The following is a 13,400-nucleotide window of genomic DNA, read 5'->3' as shown; positions in this document are numbered from 1 at the left end:
ATGGAAGGGATGGGGATTAATAAAATGATCAAGGCATGCTGCACAGCCAAGAGATGTGGGCATAGGGTACTATAGTATGTACCATCTGGCAGTAGTTGTCACTCCAGGAGCGACATCCATGTGAACCACCCTACATCCTATATCTGGCTGGAACTTGAAGCCAAGAGGTAGTGAATCCAAGAATGTCCAGGTTAGTTGGAGCTCCTTTTGACAGCTTGAATCTGGGAAACTGGGCCAGGCTAAGAGTGGAGACCAGAGGACTCACTTCTCTGGTGCCCTCTGAAGATAGGCACCAATTGTGTTATTTCCGAATTCACCTTATTACCAGGTACACTGGCATAAAGTTTTATTGCATCAACCTCACAGAGTTGTAGAAGGATTGGGTTAAATACATAAAGCTGTTAAATCATTGCCTGACATACAACAAATACACAATAGTAGTTTTAACTGCCTATTAGCCACAAAACTACTGGAAATGGATCTAGCAATGGAAAACCACTTTGACCAATACAATTTCATTTGGTTTTCTGTTTCTTATAAGACAAAAGCTATTTTTTGTTTACCTTAACCTTGAGATTCTCTGGAGATAAGTAAAAGAGGCACTGACAGCAAAGATACATACTAACAGTGAAGTCCCTAGTTGAATTGGGAAGAAAGAATGACAGGGCTAACAACCTTTATGGAAAAAACAGCTTTAAAACGTTTCAAGTAGGGTGCCTGGGTGGCTCAGTAAAGCGTCTGCCTTTGGCTCAGGTCATGATCCCAGGGTCCTGGTATCCAGCCTCATGTCAGGCGCCCTGCTCAGCGGGGAGTCTGCTTCTCCCCGTCCATTTACCCCTCCCCCCTGCCCCCTGCTCCTTCTCTCTCTCTCGCACTCTGTCTCTCTCTCAAATAAATAAATAAAATATTTTAAAAATAAATAAATGTTGCAAGTAAAGCTGCAAAATCTACCAGTAGAAACAAAGCAACTAGTTAATTCTCCTGCTTTATATATTTTGGATATATCTGAAAAGTTGTATAAATGCTATCAATATGTTGAAATGTATTTTCCCAACAAATCCCCATATAATCTCAGTAGATGTTTTGTCAGAAAAAAATTGGCTGCCATATGAATTATGAAATTACATTCAAGAGTGTTATTATTAATTTCAAGATACAATTTTTTCTAATATACAACCCACAATCATGGGTATTTTTGCTTTTAAAAAATATATATTTTAAAGTGAAATAGTTTCAAACTTACAGAAGAGTTTCAACAATAGTTCAAAGAACTTCTGTACATCAAAATTTAAAGTTTTTATATGAAAAAAGACACCATAAGAAAAGTTTAAAGACAAGAACAGGAAGATATTTATTTTATACACACACACACACACACACACACACACACAAGAAAAATTATTAAAACATAGAATACTGTTGTAGCAGACAGACTTTAAGGTCATCATGAACCCCATCTCCTGTTGTTCATACCCCTGAGTATGTACAACCCCCTCACCTTGAGTGTGGGCAAGACCTGTGACTTGCTTGTAACCAACAGAATACGGCAAAGGTGATAGAAGTCACTCTTGTGCTTATGTTTTATGTATATGTAAGATTCCATCTTGTTAGCAAGTATGCTAGAGAAGGCTCCTTCCACTGACTGTGAAGAGGCAAGCTGTCATGTTTTAGTAAGTGACCATATTGGAGAAGCCACATGGCAAAAAACTACAAGTAAACTCTAGGAGCTGAGAGTAGCTTCCAAAAAGAAACTGAAGCCCCCATCTTATAGATGCAAGAAAATTCATTCTGCCAACAGCCGGAGGTACCTTGGTAATGGTTGCTTCTGCAATTGAACCTCTGAGAAGACTAGAGCCCCAGCTAACAGCAGGATTACATGCAGCCTTCGGAGGCCCTGAGCAGAATATCAAGCTAAGCCATGCCTAGACTTTTGACCTAAAAAAACCTTTGTGATTAAAAAATATGTGTTTAAGTAATTACCATTTGTGGTCATTTGTTAACACAGCATAGAAAATTAATATACAGTAGTCTTCCCTTATCCACAGTTTACTCTCTGTGATTACAGTTACCAGTGGTCAACTGCAGTCTGCAAGCAGGTTGTCCTCCTCACGTATCCTCAGGAGGTCAACAATAGCTTAATGCTATATCACAATGCCTATGTCATTCATCTCACTTCATCTCATCCCATAGACCTTTTATCATCTCACATCATCACAAGAAAAAAGTGAGTACAGTCTAATAAGATATTTTGAGAGAGAGAAACACATTCATGTAACTTTTATTACAGTACATTGTGATAAATATTCTATTTTATTACTAATTGTTGTTATTAATCTTTTACTCTGCTTATTTATGAATTAAACATTATCATTGGTATGAATGTATAGGAAAAACCATAGCCTATAGGGTTTGGTGTTATCAATAGCTTCAGGTATCCATTGGGGGTATTGGAGCTTATGCCCCATGGGTAATGGGAGACTATTGTAACTTTATTTAAAAATCATACAAATTATTATAAAAAAGATCAGCAACCCAACAAAAACATGGCAAAAAGATATGAGTATGCAAATTTGAGAAGAAATATGGTGATCAGCAAATATATTAAAAGATGCTCAATATCACAAGTACTCAAGAAAATGGAAATTTTACAAGTCCCGTGTTATTAAGTGTTGATAAATGTATGTGGAAAGAAGATATTCTAGTGTTGGTATCCATTAAAACTACTTCAGAGATTCCACACTTCTAAGAATCTACCTAGAAAAAACATGTGCACAGGGAAAATATACTTTATTTAATCATTCCCCTACTAAAAGATATTTTATTTTTTTTTAAAGATTTTATTTATTTATTTATTCGAGAGAGAGAGAGAGAGAGAGAGCACATGAGAGGGGGAAGGGTCAGAGGGAGAAGCAGACTCCCTGCTGAGCAGGGAGCCCGATGTGGGACTCGATCCCGGGACTCCAGGATCATGACCTGAGCCGAAGGCAGTCGCTTAACCAACTGAGCCACCCAGGCGCCCCCTACTAAAAGATATTTTAGAGTATTTCAGGTTTCTCATTACTATAAACAATGCTGAAATAAGCAGCTATGCCCACCAATTCTTTTTTTTTTTAATTTTATTTATTTATTTGACAGAGAGAGGGACACAGCGAGAGAGGGAACACAAGCAGGGGCAGTGGGAGAGGGAGAAGCAGACTTCCCGCCAAGCAGGGAGCCCGATGTGGGGCTCGATCCCAGGACCCCGGGACCATGACCCGAGCCGAAGGCAATGTCTAACAACTAAGCCACCCAGGTGCCCCCCAATTCCCTTGATTTATAAAACTGTGATTTCATTTAGAAAGCAACAAGCTCAGGGTAGGTGGACTCTTCCCCTAACCCCAGGTATAAACCATGCCTGCACTGAGCCAACCATTTCTTTTTAATAATGATTGCTTTAAATGTGGGAAAGAAGGGAGCCTGGGTGGCTCAGTTGGTTGGGCAACTGCCTTCGGATTGGATTGTGATCCCAGGGTCCCTGGGATCGAGCTCCGCATCAGGCTCCCTGCTCCGCGGGAAGCCTGCTTTTCCCTCTCCCTCTGCAGCTCTCCCTGTTTATGCTCACTCTCTGTCAAATCAATAAATAAATCTTTTTTTTTTAAAGACTTTATTTATTTATTTGAGAGAGAGAGAATGAGAGATAGAAAGCACGAGAGGGAAGAGGGTCAGAGGGAGAAGGAGACTCCCTGCTGAGCAGCTAGCCCGATGTGGGACTCAATCCCGGGACTCCAGGATCATGACCTGAGCCGAAAGCAGTCGCTTAACCAACTGAGCCACCCAGGCACCCAATAAATAAGTCTTTAAAAATTAATTAATTAGGGCGCCTGGGTGGCTCAGTTGGTTGAGCGACTGCCTCTGGCTTGGGTCATGATCCTGGAGTCCCGCATCGGGCTCCCTGCTCGGCGAGGAGTCTGCTTCTCCCTCTGACCCTCCCCCCTCTCATGTGCTCTCTCTCATTCTCTCTCTCTTTCAAATAAATAAATAAATAAAATCTTTTAAAAAATTAATTAATGTGGGAAAGATTTTGCTCCTTGACAAAAAGAAAGGTAGAAAGATGGTATTCCTATTATTCTTGCCTTGAACATGGTTGTATAAAGTTACAATGCTTGTAGGCTGAGCAATCATCTACTGACCATGGAGTGAGTACACTCAGGATGAAAAGCCAACATGTCAAGAAGAAAGAATGGCAGAGAGGAAGGAATGGAAAAAGCCTAAGTCCTGTGGGAAAGATTTTGCTCCTTGACAAAAAGAAAGGTAGAAAGATGGTATTCCTATTATTCTTGCCTTGAACATGGTTGTATAAAGTTACAATGCTTGTAGGCTGAGCAATCATCTACTGACCATGGAGTGAGTACACTCAGGATGAAAAGCCAACATGTCAAGAAGAAAGAACGGCAGAGAGGAAGGAATGGAAAAAGCCTAAGTCCTGTGGGAAAGATTTTGCTCCTTGACAAAAAGAAAGGTAGAAAGATGGTATTCCTATTATTCTTGCCTTGAACATGGTTGTATAAAGTTACAATGCTTGTAGGCTGAGCAATCATCTACTGACCATGGAGTGAGTACACTCAGGATGAAAAGCCAACACGTCAAGAAGAAAGAATGGCAGAGAGGAAGGAATGGAAAAAGCCTAAGTCCTGGATTGTTATTACTGAGCCACTTTACCAGCATTACAATGACCTACTTCTTGAGATAACTGAATTATTTTATTGCTTAAGCTACTATTACTCAAGTTTTCTATCACTTGATGCCAAAAGTCCTGATTCCACACATAAGGAATTTTCATTATAAAATTTATCATAAAATTAAAGAAATAAGTTCTATTTTCCTTCTTAAAATAATACACAATGAATAAATAATACAAGTTTTCTTTTAATTTAGAATTATCAAAACTAACACTTTTAGGGGCGCTTGAGTGGCTCAGTTGTTAAGCGCCCGCCTTCGCCTCAGGTCATGATCCCGGGGTCCTGCGATCGAGCCCCGCATCCGGGTCTCTGCTCCACGGGGAAGCCTGCTTCTCCCTCTTCCACTCCCCCTGCTTGTGTTCCTGCTCTCGCTATCTCTCTCTGTCAAATAAATAAATAAAATCTTTAAAAAACAAAAAAATTAACACTTTTAAAGTTAACATGACCAATCCTGATATCATATTTTAAACAACTATGTCGGGGCGCCTGGGTGGCTCAGATGGTTAAGCGTCTGCCTTCGGCTCAGGTCATGATCCCGGAGTCCTGGGATCGAGTCCCACATCAGGCTCCCTGCTTCTTGGGAGCCTGCTTCTCCCTCTGCCTCTCTCTCTCTCTCTCTCTCTCTCTCTCATGAATAAATAAATAAAATCTTTAAAAAAAAAAAAAAAAAAAAACAACTATGTCACTTGGAAAGAGTTTTGACTAATTACACTATAGCTTACTCTAGGTAAAAAGAGAAAGACTTCACTCTTGGAAAACTGAAGTAAAAAATAAGAAATCACACATTCAAACATGAGTCTGAAACAGATTAGTTTCTCTTAGAATTGTCAGGTGTACATTTTTGGCTTTTCTAGTCTATCCACTAATAAAGAGAAAATTTCTGACATTTATTGTACTAAATCACATTTCTTAGATTTCTTATGACCTTTGTGAGGTACTGCACAATCGACTAATGATAAATCATACTTCTTTATACCATATGTCTCTGTTTCTGAGCCTACCATTCAGGATTCTCAAGCTATACACTGCCTAATAAAGATTTCAACATTATAAAATTTACCACCATGATTACTTTAGACATTTCATAATATTTAAGGCTCACAGACCACAGTTAAAACTGAATCACCGAATTCTATCTGAGGTATACATTTCTGGTTTTTAACAAAGAAAAAGAATGAAAATGTATACATGTAATCAACTCTTGATTATCTGGGCCAAAGTAGGAGACAATTGGTACAAAAAACTGAAAAATGAGATCTATGTATTAGAATAACCCACCCTCCATACTGAATTGAGATTATATTCTCACTCCTGGAATCAATGTTTTCTCCACTAACATTAAGCCGAATGCTGCAATTTATTACTTTTCTGTAATCTTTCAATACTAAATATCACAATTACTTTTGTATCAAAATCTTTGTTGAGAAGTACTTACCATAGAATAGTCAAAAATACAATTATCTTTTCCATGTAATTTTTACAAAGGAATAAAAAAGAATTACAAAACTCAAAAGCAATGAGCTGGTTTCTATCAGCAAATATTACCTTATTCTATCAATCAAGCAAGAGAAAAACACATTAAGAATGTACTAGTAATTGGAACAATAATACTCATTGGTTAAATCATTGTATGAGGATATGAAAGATGCTCAAAACAGTACAATAAAGAATAGTGCCAAATATTTTTCTGGTCTCTATTTTAAATGCTCTCCGACTAGGGTACAGCCTACCAACCTATTAATAGGGAGTTTAATATGAAGTTTGTGCATGAAACTCTCTCATAAATGAACTATATAAAAGCAGTGACAAAGAACAAAGAATCCTAAAATGTTTATGGAACCATAAAAGACCCCAAATAGCCAAAACAATTTTGAGAAAGGACAAAGCTGGAGATATCTCATTCCCTGATTTCAAACTATCAAAGCTATAATAATCAAAACAGTATGGTACTAGCATGAAACAGACACAAAGATCTGGAAAGAAATGGAAAAGAATAGGGAGCCCAGAAATAAACCTATGGACATAAGGTCAATTAATCTATGACAAAGGATGTAAGAATATTCAATGCGGAAATGACAATCTCTTCAATAAATGGTGTTGGGAAAACTGGACAGCTACATGCAAAAGAATGAAACTGGACCACTATCCTACACCATACACAAAAATAAATTCAAAAGGTGTTAAGAATTTGAATATAAAACCTGAAACCACAAAACTACTAGAAGAAAACATAAGCAGTAAGCTCTTTGACATCGGTCTTAGCACTGTATTTTTGGACCAATCCCCTAAGGCAAGGACAACAAAAGCTAAAATAAACAAACAGGATTACATCAAACTAAAAAGCTTTTGTACGATGAAGGAAATCAAGAACAAAACAAAAAGGAAACCAACTGAATGGGAGAAGATATTTGCAAATCATATATCCAGTAAGGGGTTATATCCAAAATATATAAAGAACTTACACAACTTGTATCAAAAAACAAACAACCAAATTAAAGAACAGGCAGAGGACTTAAATAGCCATTTTTTCAAAAAAGACATACAGATGACCAACAGGCACATAAAAAGATGCTCAACATCACTAATAATCAGAAAGATGCAAATCAAAACCACAATGAGATAACATCTCATCACACTGGTCAGATTGGCTAATATCAAAAAGATAAGAAACAAGTGTTGGTAAGGACATGGAGAAAAGGGAATCCATGAACTGCTGGGAATATAACTTGGTGCAGCCACTATGGAAAACAGCAAGAAGGTTCCTCAAAAAATTAAAAATAGAACTAGCATAAAATCCAGCAATTCTACTTCTAGGTACTTATCCAAAGAAAATGGAAACACCAATTCGAAGAGATATATGCATCCCTATGTTCACTGTAGCATTATTTACAATAGCCAAGATACGGAACCAACCTAAGTATCCATTGCTAGATAAATGGATAAAGACGATGTGGTATACAAGTAACTCTTGAACAATACAGAGGTTAGGGGCCTCGACCTGACACAGCTGAAAATCCATGTATAACTTCTGACTCCCCAACACTTAATTACTAATAACCTGTTGACTGGAAGCCTTACCAGTAACATAAACAGTTGATTAACACATATTTTGTATGTTTTATGTATCATATACTGTATTCTTCCAATAAAGTAGAGAAAAGAAAATGCTATTAAAATTATAAGTAAGGGAAAATACATTGATAGTACTGTACTATATTTATTTTAAAAATCCATATATAAGTGGACCTTTGTAGTTCATTCAAACCTTATTTATAAAATAAGTAAATCATGGGGATATAATCCACAGCACAGGGAATATAGTCAATAATATTATAATAAGTTTGTATGGTTAACAGATGGTGACTAGACTTATCATGGAGATCATTTCATAAAGTATAAAAATATTAAATCACTATAATGTACACCTGAAACTAACAGGATTTTTATGTTCTACTATATTTCAATTTAAAAATAATAATAAATGTATTTTAACTTTGAAAAAAAAAGATATCATATAATTTCCTCACGTAAAATCCCACAAAATGGTTCTTTTGGATTCTAATGACTCAAATAATTTATCAACATACAGAAAAAAAAAAGCAGTGACTAAAGCAATCAACAGAACAATGCAAACAGTTTGTGTAGCCAGTCTCTCATAAAATAATTAGGCATCCAATAAGTCAATAAATAAAGTCATCAATTGTTACCAGAATATGTTTGATAAAAATGACAAACAAATTTCTGTAAAGATATAACCACACCTAACATTTCCTGAAAGCTCATTTTGTTGCAGACACTGGTCTAAGTGCTTTACATGTATCATTTTATTCAATCCTCATAATAACCCAGTGAAATATGTACTCTATCATTTCCACTCTACAAGTGATAAAACCATAGCAGAGAAATTAAATAATTTCACCAAAGTTCACACAGTTAGTAAATAGTAGAGACAGGATCTGAACTCAGGCGGTCCAACTTGAGCACCAACATTCCCTACCACTAAGCTACTGCTCGTTCTATCTCATTCACTCCTAATAAAGAAACTTTGCAAAACCACCAGGAAAAATACTGCTAGCCCAGGATGGTTCTTCAGTTTACGTCCAGAGGAGCTTCTAAGGTATATAGCGTTCTATCCTCAAAGTTCTTAGCATATTCCAGCTGCTGAGTACATGAGTAACTTTCAGGAGTATAAAATTTCAGAGATGAGCCTATAATATGCAAGGTAATACAAGAAAATGAGGATGCTGAAGATGAATAGCATACTTTCCTTTTAAATTATCTTAAATAATCTGTATTAACTATGATAAACAATAAAATCAAGTTAAAATGATCCATACCATTGTTTGACTGGTAAATTAAAAGTAATTTCTTGCCAGTGTCTCTGAGCTTCATAATCACCAAACATCGGGGGTTTTCCAGCACCTAGATGAAAGGTAAAAAGAGCCAGACAACAATATACTTTACTATATCAATGATATTTATTTCCTTATGAAAATTGTCTAAATTATAGAAAGGCAGTGTCGGTTAAAGAACAGAGACATTACCGAAACAGCAGAGATGAGGTGTGAATCCTAGCACTGCTAGTACACTGAGTGACTGTGTGACCTTGGACAAATTCCTTAACCTCCCTAAGCTTCCGCACATTAAAAACAGAATATACGCAGGGGTGCCTGGGTGTCTCGGTTGGTTAAGTGTCTGCCTTTGCCTCAGGTCATGATCCCAGGGTCCTGGGGTCGAGCCCCACATCCGCTCCTTGCTCAGAGGGGAGCCTGCTTCTCCCCTGCCTGCCACTCCCCCTGCTTGTGCTTGCTCTCTCCCTCTCTCTCTGTATTAAATATATAAAATCTTTAAAAAAGAAATACAAGCTATTGTTAACATTAGTTAATAATACTAATTATAAAATATCCAAGTTTATTCTTACTTCATGAGAAAGACTATCAATTATACTGTCCAGTAAGTATCTAAAACAATAATAATAATGAGTACCTATATTTTACATGGGGCTTTTGCAAACTAAATATAAATAACTGAAGGTCAAGTATAGAACCAAAAGCAGACTACATGTCACAAAGACATTTGTTAGGTCAGGCTTTGCTGACTGTCAAATGACTGATATAAAGACTGTCGGTTTACAGCTTTTTTTTTTTTTTAATTTAAAAATTGCTAATAGGGATAATGAATCTTTAATAACTAACAATTGATAGCACCTACTTGTGCCAGATACAGCACTGAAATAAGTATTATTATTAGCCCCACTTTACAGCTGAAAAAACAGAGGCAGTTCACCCAGGCATCAAGTGGCAGAGTCTGGATTTAAACTCAGGCAAACTGGCTCCATAATCCATGCTTTTAACTCCTACTTTATATTGCTCACAGCTTGGTTAAGTAGGTTATTAACCTTAAGTCATGTTAAATGACATAAAGGTAATTCCATTTAGTAAATAGTAAACATCCACTATTTAACCAGCAGTTAACTACAAAATTATGAGAAACCCAGACATGTACAGTACAGTCACAGGTTTTTAAATCAGCAACTGAAAATCACATACAAATATACTCAATCCATTAGTTATTAATTAATGCCACACTACAGAATGATATATTAACACTCATTCAAATCCAACCCAGATTTTCTCCAGTTTTGGAACACTACATTAAGTAGGGCTTTTTGCATGTAATGACTACATTATACCAATATTCTTTAATGGCTAGCATCTTCACCTAAGGAGATATCCCCACTGTTGAGATAATCACGGGAAAAGCAGATTAACATCTCCAAAGCATATATAGAGAGTGACTATCACAAGCAATTACCCACAGTACACAGACACACGTATACACACACACATATACACACATACACACACACCTGTCCCTCTCTCAAAAAATACTGTCTTTTTCATTTTTGTATTCTCAGATGTAATGGCAAACTGGTAGATTCTCAGTGAAATGATGCTGAAGCAAGAATACTGATACAATCAGTGTGATATAGCAAGGATTTTAAGTTCAAAAATTTGAAATTTTGAGTCCCTGATTTTCCACTTACCATACGTGCAACATTAAGCAATTTGTGATGGCAGACCAAATTATGCTGACTATTCTAATACAATGCCCATTTATTGGTTCTTGCCCAAAACATCTTTAAGTCATTGTCAGAGACTTTAAAATTCCAAGACTCTGTTCATGCTGCTTACTCCCTGTTTATACATCCCTTCCATTAACTCATATCCAATCTTTAAGAATCACCTCAAATTCCAAATTCTCCATGAAACCTTCTTTATAAATTAAAAACACATTGTTCGCTGATTTTTTTTTTTTATTTGAGAGAGAGAGGGAGAGCACTAGCAGGGAGAGGGAGAAAGTGAGAGGGAGAAGCAGGCTCCCCACAGACTACAAAGCCCAACACGGGGCTTGATCCCAGGACAGTGATCATGATCTCAGCCAAAATCAGATGCTTAATTGACTGAGTCACCCAGGAGCCTCCATTGTTCACTGATTATTTACTTCTCATAATACTTATATTTTCGTATCACCTATTTTGTCACATGACTATACTATTTCCTAATTGCTACCCAAGTAAGAATTTTAGTTCCTATGAACAAGAGAATATGATTTTCCAGAGTTCAAAGGAAACATTGGTATATACATACTTTCATTAAAAACTTATTAACTGAACAGGAGAGGGAGAATAACTTTTTTTTTTTTTTTAAGTTAAAATATCCCCAGTGAACTGCAACTTTTGCATGTGCATTTTATATAGGATAGGAATGTGTGTTTCGGGACACCTGGGTGGCTCAGTCGGTTAAGTGTCTGCCTTTGGCTCAGGTCATAATCTCAGGGTTGTGGGATCAAGCCCCGCATCGCATCGTGCACCCTGCTCAGTGGGGAGCCTGCTTCTCCCTCTGCCTGCAACTTCCCGTTTGTGCTCTCTCTCTGACAAATAAATAAATAAAATCTTAAAAAAAAAAAAGAATGTGTGTTTCTACTTTAAGGAATATAACCATTGTCTATGGCTTCTTTTGTGGGGGGGAGGAGTTGATTTCTATTTTTTGTTTGTTTTGTTTTTGTTTGTTTAGTTCCACTGGGATAATAAAAGTCAGAGAGGATCTTAGGTAATTTTCTACACCTGAAAAAATCCAACTATCTAGATTTTCTGAAATTGCTCTAGACAGGTGGTCAATGTGGAAGAATTTATTACCATTCTCTAACAAATAGAAGAATGGATAATGACTCTCTTTAGGGTTGAGAAACAAGTTTCTATCCAGAGTCTGACCTACTTCAATAAATCCAGCTGACACTGGCTATGAAATTAGTACTTAAGTTTTTAAAACTGCTAAAGTGCCCTTAAAGCAACCCAGAAGGACAACCCAACTGTACCTGTGGGAGATTCACCTGGGAAGGACAAAAAGGATTCCTTCCACAGTGATTAATTCTACAAATTCATTTACATAAAATTCAGAATTACATAAAGAAAACACACTAATATATATTCATGGAGTTTCAATTTTGTCTTGTTCTCAGGGAAATGGGCTTAAGCAGCACTTATTCATTTTATCAATTGTTGCTGAACTATTCAGAATTATACTATAATTTAAAAAACAAGTAGTTTCTTTGATAACAATACATTCTAACTGCCTTTACATTTAAATTTTAAACATTCTAAGAAAAGAGAATTTGGCTAAAATTTTCCAGAACAAAATCCCCCTTTTATATGTTCTTGGTGAGTAAGAAGAAACATTATAAATAGCAATGGGTAACTTGAGAGAAACTAAGCAATAAAATAAACATTTCTTCTTTTTTTTTTTTTAAGATTTAGTTATTTGAGAGAGGGAGAGCGCACGAGTGAGGGGAGAGGGCGAGGGAGAGTCTTCAAGTCGACTCCCCACTGAGTGTGGAGTCTGATCCCAGGACCCTGAGATCACGACCTGAGCTAAAACCGAGAGTCAGATGCCTAACTGACTGAGCCACCCAGGTGCCCCAAAACTAACTAATTAAATAGAATACAGTCATACTTTAACAATGATTGATATGTTGCAAAAAATAAAAAATAAAAAAAGATTCTCTATGGCTTATCCCTTCTAAACAGCCAATAAAACTTTGCGGGGAAAAGAGTATTAGAATAAAATAACTTTCCTTGGTTCAAGTATTACTATTTGCTCAACAACTATAGAGAAACCATGAATCTCTATAAGACATAAGAAACAATCAATACTAAAATTAGAATTTGTTTCCTCCCTGGGGCTCCTGGTTGGCTCAGTTGGTAAAGCATGAGACTCGATCTCAGGGCTGTGAGTTCAAGCTCCATGATGGGTGAAGAGATTACTAAAACATGAATACCCCCCCAAAAAAGAATTTATTTCCTCCCCAAAGCTTGTTTAAAAGTAACAAGCAGGGGTGCCTGCATAGCTCAGTCTGTTAAGAGTGGTTCAACATCTGCCTTTGGCTCAGGTCCTGATCCCAACATCCTGGGATCGACCTGGGGCTCCTTGCTCAGCGGGGAGTCTGCTTCTCCCTCCCCCAGGTCCTGCGAGCACATGCCCACGCGGTCGCTCGCGCTCTCTCTCTCTCCTGCCCTCTCAAATAAATATTTTTTAATTAAGTAAATAAAAATAACAAGCAATATTTATTCAATATTTTTAGGTCTGTAAAAATCAATTACATGAGCAGCATTTAAGTTAGGGG

General features: G+C 37.0%; 1 protein-coding gene across 5 annotated transcripts in view; it reads right to left on the bottom strand.

Annotated features, from left to right (window-relative positions):
• The window catches only part of ALG6 (ALG6 alpha-1,3-glucosyltransferase), a 71,626-nt gene that overhangs the window by 43,257 nt on the left and 14,969 nt on the right, over window positions 1-13,400 (bottom strand). For all 5 annotated transcript variants that reach the window (XM_027603373.1, XM_027603393.1, XM_027603401.2 and 2 more), the window contains one exon: window positions 9,056-9,140. In XM_027603373.1, coding sequence (XP_027459174.1) covers window positions 9,056-9,140 — 85 coding nt within the window. The remainder of the gene's footprint in view (window positions 1-9,055; window positions 9,141-13,400) is intronic.

This window comes from Zalophus californianus, chromosome 4 (genome assembly GCF_009762305.2).
Source record: "Zalophus californianus isolate mZalCal1 chromosome 4, mZalCal1.pri.v2, whole genome shotgun sequence".
Classification (NCBI taxonomy): domain Eukaryota; kingdom Metazoa; phylum Chordata; class Mammalia; order Carnivora; family Otariidae; genus Zalophus; species Zalophus californianus.
The sequence above is the reverse complement of the archived record's forward strand: the minus strand, read 5'-3'. Positions and strand labels throughout refer to the sequence as shown.